Below are 9,160 nucleotides of genomic sequence, written 5' to 3'. Positions count from 1 at the left end.
TAACTAAGTGATAAATGACATGATATAAAACACTTTATGAACTCACTTCCACCTTTAACTCTAACGAGTTTTGCATAATGGTAATCATAGTATTGAGTTTCTCATCAATAAAGGGCCAGAGGGTTCTCCATCTCAAGGTGTGTCCGTCTCAGTCATCCACAATTAGTCTAGAGTTCACAGTTAGGTCTACAAGATCATATAATTATAAATTAAATAATGAAAACATTAAAATTATGTAAATAATCACTTAAAACCATAAAGTTGCCCAATTCAAACCTATAGCTCTTGACATTAATGGTATCTACTCCAATGGATGTTGAATTTAACAAGTTCTGTGTGCAAACGAGAGCCTTGATGGTGGTTGGAGAAAATAAGCTCTAACAAGCATCCAAAACATGACCTCCAATGCTAAACACCAACTTGGAGGCAATCGTAGTGATAAAAATGGCTAGTACATCTCTGGCTCTTCAGAAAATGATTGAAAACTTGCCAGAATTTACCTTCCACCAAGTTAATATTTGAAAAATTTCACTAGGTGCCTCGATATTTTTCCATAAAATAACACTCAAGCTCAAACTTATACTACACAATATTCCTTGACGCGCGGTTTTGATAATACTGTCGTAGTCACAATAAATTTGAACTTTGTACATGTGTGTCATCTAAGGAAGATATTGAGCTAGTCGGGCATGAGAAGCTATCACCTTTGGTTGAAAACTGACCACAGTTGTTGCAATGGTTGTATAAATCATCAATATCAAATTTACGCTTTCCAATAAACTTATCAACGTCCTCATCACCGAGGACATCCATAATCTAAAATTCTCAAATCGCTAACTTATATTGGAGGTCAAAGATCACAGCTACAAATAATAATTTATTATCTTTTTAACATCCCTCTAATATTTATTATATTTATATTTCATCATCATAGCTATAGCATTCAACAAACTCACATTGTTAGCACAACTCTGTTGTAAGTGATCAAAAAGCCTCAAGAGCTCCTCGAAGTACATGTTTGCAGCAAGATATTTTGTTCAAGATATCTGCATAGTTATGTCATAAATGTATCTGGCATACCGAACCCCCTCTCCCCCCAACCGACTCCAGCAAAGTATATCTCGTGCCTCCATTCTCGACCTTCATCCTCTTGAACATTGGTTGATACTTTTACATTACATTCAACATCATATATGTTGAGTTCTATCGAGTCGAAATGTCCAGTTGCAACATATTAGAATATGAGATTTCAAGCTGTTTGGCTATTGCCTTAAATTGGCAAAGCCGTTGAGGGGAATCCTTCACATATCTTACAAGGTTCCGAACTTTAGTAATAGAATCATTAATTTCCTTTAACCCCTCAGAAACTATGAGGTTAATGATATGAGTACAATATCGAATATAAATAAACTGGTACTCATGAATGATATACTCCTTTATCGTTGTATTTTGCCTAAACCAATCAATAACAATGTTATTCGCACTGGCATTGTCAACTATAATATAAAACACTTTTTTTATCCCCCAATCTTTTATAGAATCATCTATCTCCCTGTTAATGAATGAATCCTTGTAATCAACAATTTCTTTGAAATCAATAATCCGTTTCTGCAACATCCACTCACTGTCAATAAAGTAGGCTGTGATAAACATGTAGCCCATATTCTATATGGAGGTTCACGTATCGGTCGTAAATGACACTCTCTGGCCAGTGATAACAAACATTTCCTTCATCACTGTATACATTTCCTTCATTACCGTATATCGTGAAGGTATGGAAAATTGTATAAGGTGTGCACAAATTTGCAAAAGTTTGCCTTGTCAACCGTGGTAAAATACATCTCATTAATTATGATCATCTCTACAAAAACATTTCTCAACATCTTCTCACTGTATTGAGGAATTAAAAGCTTCTTTATCTGCATGCCATCAATGGTTATAGAACTCTTGTAACTCAGCTTCGGTTGATCAACTGCCACCAACCATTTGTATATCTTATACCGCTGGCAAGTCGTAAGGTGTTCTATTAATACTAACGTGCCTTACTTTTTCAAATGAAAATCGCATAATTGCTCACAATAGTGGCATCGAGCTTATGGGTTCTCACGATCACTGGGAACTTTGGTAAAATGTTCACAACCTTGTTTTACTAAGTCGTGCTGGTCGATCGGCCTCTTCATTAATCAACTCCTCCTTCTTATTAAGCATATCAACATCTTCTAAATCTATTAAAACTCAACTACTTGTAAAGGAAGTATCTATATAGGGGTCTATGACCTGAAGCACTAGTCGGTGCCAATGGCTGTGAGTCATTCTCTTGTGGAGAATCGCGGCAAGATGGTGTAACATCCATAATTTGTTATGAAAATAATCTGAAGCAATTAACAAACAACTATCATTTAACATGTTATAAAAATTATCTACACATTAGAAACATATTGAAAAGGAAAAACATGTGTCTAGTCATATTTGTGATTTTAAAAATAAATTAAACACAAAAACTAAAAGTCCGCTCGAGCCACATTCAAGCGAACAATCTATGTGATGTTTGCTCGAGCAAACATCTAGCGGACGTTGTTTGGAGGGCACCATTTGATTTTTTCCAAATAAAACCCTATAAATCTCATGACTAAAACCTTAGAAATAGAAATCCCCTAATTCAAACAATAAAAACAATAGCAAAAACAACAAATTTCATAAACAACTTCGATAGTTTTCAAACCCTAAATCATTCAATTAACAAACAATTAAAACTCCTATAACAAAATATAAGATGTAAGGCTTACCTCTATGGTGGCTCGCGAAGGTGTAGGCAACAGGGAGATAACAGAGATGAGAAGAGAAGATGTTGGAGAAGGAGAACTAGAGCAGAGAGAGAGTTCCTATGTGAGAATGAAGGGGAGAAGTGAGAACGAAATGCAGGACCTCGTTTCGAACCCCATTGTGAATAAAATGAAGTTGTTCCCTTGTAAACAAAATGGGGTTGTTTAGTTAGGTAAATTTTTTTTAAAAATGTCGAAGTTTGAAGTCGGAGTTTGGAGTGCATTTGGGCTTCGAACTTCACTCTGACTTTGACTCTATTGGAGTTGGAGTGATGTCGAAGCTCAAATAGAGTCGGAGTGGTCAGAGCTTTTACTCACCCCCTGTTACAATATCGCTACTTCAATCATGTAAAACTTATTTCAAAGAAATTAGAAGATAGCTGTGAAAGATAATTATTTTTGGTTAAAATAAATAAACGTATGAACTATACGTTAGAATATTATTAATATTTTTGTACATCTCATAGATTGTATTAAAACCCTTTTATTAAAAAAAATTATTTGTAAAATTTATTTAACATGTCTAACTATTCAACTTGCATCCTTAAATTCAAGCATTTTAAGGGATATTTAATGTTGGTCAGTATGATTAGGACCCATTCCTGTAAAGTTACTATACAGAAATTATACTTGTTAATCATAGCTACTGTTCATGATTATGATCTTTTAATCATTTCCACGTTTTCCCTCTTCTTATTCTCAAAACTTTCTTTCTTTAAAAAAACAAATAGTAGTTCAAAAACTCGGGAATTCCTCGGCTGGTTTGGTCGGCAAGTACGCCGACCACGAGTTTAAAAGGTGGGCGAGTTGGTGGAGGCAAATGCTTCGTTCAGATCGTGCCACATCAAAAGGGACCCACAAGAGGAAAGTGTGAAATTGACGTGGCGAGATCACAGAAGGGGTACAGAATGTTCTAAACTGAAGGAGGCCCACTGGATCATGTCATGATCCAGTGGGAACTCACACGCCTGTCAGTATGTAAGACGAGAAAAACACTCGAAATACACACTCTGAAACGGCTTCAGTCTTCACCCACCATCTGCCATAAGATCTCTTTCCTCCCCTGCTAAATCTTAGAGGGAGAAAGTTCAGAGACTTGGATAGACTCTGAGAGAGAGAGAGAGAGATCTAATGGAGTACGAGAGGATACACAAAGTTCAGGTATGGGCTTGTTCTTGCACTTACTGAAGGAAGATCACAAGTTAATGTCTAATTTTTGCGTCTTCTTGAAATTTTGGATCTTTTTTTTTTTTCTCCCTGGTTTCGCTTTTCAATTTGAAAGTGCTTTCGTTATGTGGGTTTTGGGATGAGTTGTTCTTTTTTTCCTCTTTCATTATATAAAATGCGGTTGGACCGGAAATGTTTGGATTTTGGCTCAAAACATGGCATTTGTTGCACTTGGTTTGGTCTTGAAATGGTTTTGGGAAATATGATTTTGTATTAGTTTAGGTTTTCTTCAACTCAGAATATTTACTTGGGCGGGTGATTGAATTTTTCCATTGGGGAAGCTGAGGAGGTTGGTTCAATTCAATTATCCAAAAATATGGATTTTCTTTTTGTTTATTACTTTTTCCGGTTAAAATGATGGAATGGTTTTCATGATTTTTACTTTGTTTACGTACAAACGGATAGATATGAATATATACATACATACGTGCATGCATACATACATACACGGTTAAAATAAAAGTAAGCAAGAACCTTGAGTTTTGTCGCCCCTGGTTTTTTCTTTACATTTGTTTGCAAACCATTACTCTGCTTGTCACAGAGGAGGAAAGCCACAAGAATACCGACACACTTGGTGTTTTATGAGGAAGAAATGAATTTGTTGAAATTTGAAAAGCTTTGGAGCTTCCTAAATTAATTTTAGATTAAAAGGTTAATGCGGTCTGGTTTCTTCAATTGCAGACTGGTATTATTTCTCCAAGTAAGCTGAGGATGAAGCTCATTGGGGCTCACAATCATAAAAAAAAGGATGGATCAAATGGTAACTCTGCGAGAACTTCTCCTTCCAAGCTTGAGGATTCCGAGTTTGTGAAGAACAGCTTGTTAGCCTCCGATAGTGGAGACTTTGATGAAGGTTCGCAACTGCTATTCAGACTCTCAGAGCACTAACACCAATTTCACTAAGCTTTATTTAGTTTTCGTTATATATTACTTATAGATAGATTTTTTTGCAATGAACAAACACTTGTGTCTTTACTTTTATATTAATTTTGATATATGCCCTCCAGTTACAACTTCCAGCTTGGAAGTTCCGTCATTGAAGTTTTCAAGTGAGACAGTCTTAAACCAGACTTCTTGCCAGCAGAAAGAGTCATTGCAGAAGGAAAATGGTGACATGGGTCGCGTAAAAATGCAACAGTTTTCAAAATGTGAAAGTGGTAATTCAAGCACAATTCATCCTATGAAAACCATAGAAGATGAAAATCTTGATTATGATAGCAATGCTAGCTCGTCTAGTTTTGAGTTCCACAAGGGGGAGAGATTAGCACACAATCCCTTTACAAGATCGCTGTTCAGGCCCATGCCATCAAAGTGGAATGATGCCGAGAAATGGATAATGAATAGGCAAAATGTACAAGCTCATTATTCCAAAAAGAATTGCTCACAAAACCAGGCAAATCGGTTGCCAGTGACAAATACCATAAGGGTTGCTCCAGAGTCTGCTAATTATGATCACAAGTTTGCAGTTAGCAGAACAGCAGAGACAAAGAGAGTTGATTTCTGTCAACCTGCGTCACATGTGGGGCCTGAGAAGTTCTCTTTTGATCCCACTGGGAGTCACCCCATTTTGGATCAAGCCTATAGTGGGAATGCATTAACAGATCCATACCCTATAAGTGAGGACTTGAAGGAAGTTGGTCACAGGGATTTAACCTGCACAAAAAGCTCAACAGAAGATATGACAGGTATAGAAAGCCCTTCATTGTGCTTATACTGAATGAAGGGCTCAGAAATAAGAAACTGACCAACATGCTGATTTTCTTTTACATCTGTCTTGCTTTTGACAAATGCCACACAGACTCACTTCAATGAATGGTTTCTCTCTGTATATGCAGGGTAGATCCGCATTCCTGCACTAAAATCTTGTTGCAAACACTGCATATTCGTCCTTCTGGCATGGCAATTGGGTTGATGTTACTTTATGTAGCATTTAAACGGCTAACCCAATTTTTATATGGGGAAAGTTATCAATGACCTAGGTTGGCGTGAAGCTCAATAATTAGGATGTTTTCACGGAATTCAGTCAGTTATCTGAATAAAGACTGATCATGTAGGTCTGATCTGGCCCTGTTGATTTGGTGGTTCGTTGCTAGACCTATTTGGTGATTTTAAATTTATATATAACAGTTGATCTGACAATTTACAGATAGATAGTGTTGGATATAAGGGGAGAATGATATCAAACTTGTCCGTATTGAAAGTATGCATACATGCACTCCCTCACTTCTTCCATGTAGCATCGCATTCTTTTCTTCCTATTTGACATATTTAGAAGGGGAAGAGTTTGATGGGATTTTTATGTTACTTGATTATATAGTTACTGACTAAAAAGAGTAGTGATAAAATGGAACTGAATAAATGGTTCCCTAGTAAAGAGTTAGTCATCTACATAATTTCAGGATTTGATAATCTAATTATGCAGGCACTCCTGCCATAAGATCAGTCTCAATGAGGGACATGGGAACAGAAATGACCCCTGGCACAAGTCTAGAGCCTTCGAGGACTGCTACTCCTGTAGGGGCAACAACTCCACTCCGCAGCCCAACTTCCTCAATTCCATCTACTCCCCGAAGAGGTGCACCTGCTTCCACACCTGTGGAGAACACCACCGATGAGGAGTCCCAGAATCCAACAGGAAAAAGCAAAAAAGAATTGTCAGAAGAAGAACTGAAGCTCAAGACAAGGAGAGAAATCGTAGCCCTTGGTGTCCAGCTAGGTAAGATGAATATAGCTGAATGGGCAAGTAAGGATGAGCAAAAGAAAAAACCTTGTGCTGAAACAGTTGATATGGGGGCCCTTGAACAGATTGAGTATGAGAAACGTGCAGCTGCGTGGGAGGAAGCTGAAAAGTCTAAACACACGGCAAGGTTTCTTCCATAACCCACATACTTTGTCTTTTTTTTTTTTTTTAATACCAAATCGCAGTTTTGAAGTTCATGGCCATGTATATTTTTTTCTGTACGATGAGTGCTAATTTGACAAGAGTATGTTAAATTTTGTCAGATATAAGCGTGAGGAAATCAAAATCCAGGCATGGGAAAGTCAGCAGAAGGCCAAACTAGAAGCAGAGATGCGGAGAATAGAGGTATGGAAATTCTACCTCCTTGTGTATATTATTAGTCAGCAGAAAAGTCTTTATCATGTAAGTTGAGACCTTGACCTGCATTATTGTTGGATGGAAATATAATTGGACTAGAAATTAAGTCCATAATTTAGCTCCACGCATTAATCTTACATTTCTCTGATGGTCTGATTTGAACCTAGACAGCTGAATGATCAATTTTAAGTCAAAAGCAGGTAGCTGTTTGCGTTTAGAGTTTAACTAGAACTTGTGCGGCTATGTAACCTTATACAAATTCTACTTATCAATGAAGAAAATAAAGGAAGAATAAGAGTGAAAAGAACTTGAGATATAGTTGAGTCATTTGCTGCTATTTTTAATAGGTGAACTCCTGAAGACACCCATGACAGATTGAATTCTGACACTTTCCCTTGGAAGAGTCTCATTTATTTTCAGAGATGATATTGAGATGAATTGAGATTAAAGTTAAAAATTGAATAAAATATTTTTAGAATATATTGTTTTAATATTATTTTTGTATTGAGATTTGAAAAAATTGAATTGCTTATTTTATTTTATATGAGAATTTGAGAAAGTTGTAATGATTAGATGAGATGAAAAGTTTTGTAAAAGTGAACGAGGCCTTAAGGTGGAGAATACTGGTCAACTAAAAAACCTGAGTCAGCCATCACTTAATTGGAACAGTAATTTTCATTTTAAAATGATTGCTAGAGTAGAGTCTAAATGAAATGTAACGATTTTCAGTCCCAAGTTGAACAAATGAGAGCCCAAGCTCAAGCGAAGATGGTGAAGAAAATTGCAATGGCAAGGCAAAGATCAGAAGAGAAACGAGGTGCAGCTGAAGCCAGAAAAAATAGAGAGGCAGAAAGAACTGCAGCCCAAGCAGAATATATTCGTCAAACAGGGCGTTTGCCATCTACAAATTATATCTGTTGTGGTTGGCTGTCATAAACCAGAAACAAAAAAAGAGAACGGAAATCCTTCATATAGTAACTCTGCCGAAGTAGCCTCCCTCTTGTAGTCTGTTTCGGAGAGAATTCTTGACCCAGCAGAGTGTTGTCCTGTTTGTTTCTCAACATGAAATTTACTAAGCAAACCCAGTGTGTAAGTTGTTATATGGACGCCAAGATCCTTTTGGATCAATTGTCAACACCTTGGTTTCTCACTAAGAGAACCAAGGATCGAATCCCCCCTCCCCATGTATCAAAAAAAGAAAGTTGTTATATGGATTGAATTTACAATTTATGCATTGAAAAAGTCATTGAATTGTTCAGGTAAGCAGTTACCAAACTCAGGCTGGAAGAAAAGAAGGGGCTAAAAAAACAAAGCAGTTATCAACCTCTCTCTCTCACACACACGCATGCTTGTATGCACAAAACAAAATGGTAAAACAAGCAGATGGAATCACAAAGAAAACTTTCAGAAAAACTAACTTAAATGACTCATAAATGAAGGATATGGAAAAGACAAACGGAATGCATCTACTTAATGGGTCAAAACTATAAATTCACTCCATCTAACAAATATGATGATTAGATAATGATATGAGAGATGGTTGTACTGCTGTCTCATCTCATGATGTGTCACTGCTGCAATTTTTTGAGGTAAAGATAAACATGGATGAGGATTCTTCCCATGTGCTTTCTAATGCAGTGAAGATTTGATTTTTCATAAATTTCTAGGGACAAAGCATTGCACTATGATTAGTATTTAGGAATTTGAAGTGATAAGATGCACATGACATGGCACTATGAAAACCTTGGATTTAAAGATTGACCATGGATTGGATGGTCTCATCATTTAGATGCAAATGGAGAGGATTCTTGTCCAATGGGCATATGACAATTGTTAATATAGCCTCGCTTTAACTATACGGAAGTAGACAAAGACAAAGCCAGTTACTCTCGTACCCAGTAGTAACATCTCAAGTAATGTGTTTTTGGAGAAGCCTATGGTTAGAACATACATGTTCTTGCATGCATTTTCGCCAGGACTTCCTGCAACGTATGCTTAAATCGAGAACAACTGC

At 36.7% G+C, this 9,160-nt stretch overlaps 1 protein-coding gene across 2 annotated transcripts; it reads left to right on the top strand.

Annotated features, from left to right (window-relative positions):
- Positions 1 to 3,815: 3,815 nt before the first annotated feature.
- LOC122277764 lies at positions 3,816 to 8,404 on the top strand. 2 transcript variants are annotated; one of them, XR_006229109.1, is made up of 6 exons: positions 3,816 to 3,983; positions 4,731 to 4,902; positions 5,057 to 5,734; positions 6,472 to 6,911; positions 7,053 to 7,134; positions 7,876 to 7,929. XR_006229109.1 is itself a non-coding variant. In XM_043087897.1 (6 exons), the coding sequence occupies exons 1-6, from the start codon at positions 3,954 to 3,956 to the stop codon at positions 8,080 to 8,082; spliced, it is 1,614 nt and encodes a 537-aa protein (XP_042943831.1). In that variant the 5' UTR covers positions 3,818 to 3,953; the 3' UTR covers positions 8,083 to 8,404. The 2 variants fall into 2 exon arrangements, 1 of the variants encoding a protein (XP_042943831.1); XM_043087897.1 differs by having other exon boundaries at positions 3,818 to 3,983; positions 6,472 to 6,916; positions 7,876 to 8,404.
- The last annotated feature ends 756 nt before the right edge of the window (positions 8,405 to 9,160 follow it).

This window comes from Carya illinoinensis, chromosome 9, assembly GCF_018687715.1.
Source record: "Carya illinoinensis cultivar Pawnee chromosome 9, C.illinoinensisPawnee_v1, whole genome shotgun sequence".
Classification (NCBI taxonomy): Eukaryota; Viridiplantae; Streptophyta; class Magnoliopsida; order Fagales; family Juglandaceae; genus Carya; species Carya illinoinensis.
Note: the sequence above shows the minus strand (reverse complement) of the source record. Positions and strands in the feature narration are given on the sequence as shown.

Excerpts from the sequence above, each read along its gene's own strand:
- LOC122277764 (XM_043087897.1), top strand. The coding sequence starts at position 3,954 with ATGGAGTACGAGAGGATACACAAAGTTCAG. Across the intron at positions 3,984-4,730 it reads AGAGGATACACAAAGTTCAG|ACTGGTATTATTTCTCCAAG; the intron begins GTATGGGCTTGT and ends CTTCAATTGCAG. Across the intron at positions 4,903-5,056 it reads TAGTGGAGACTTTGATGAAG|TTACAACTTCCAGCTTGGAA; the intron begins GTTCGCAACTGC and ends TATGCCCTCCAG.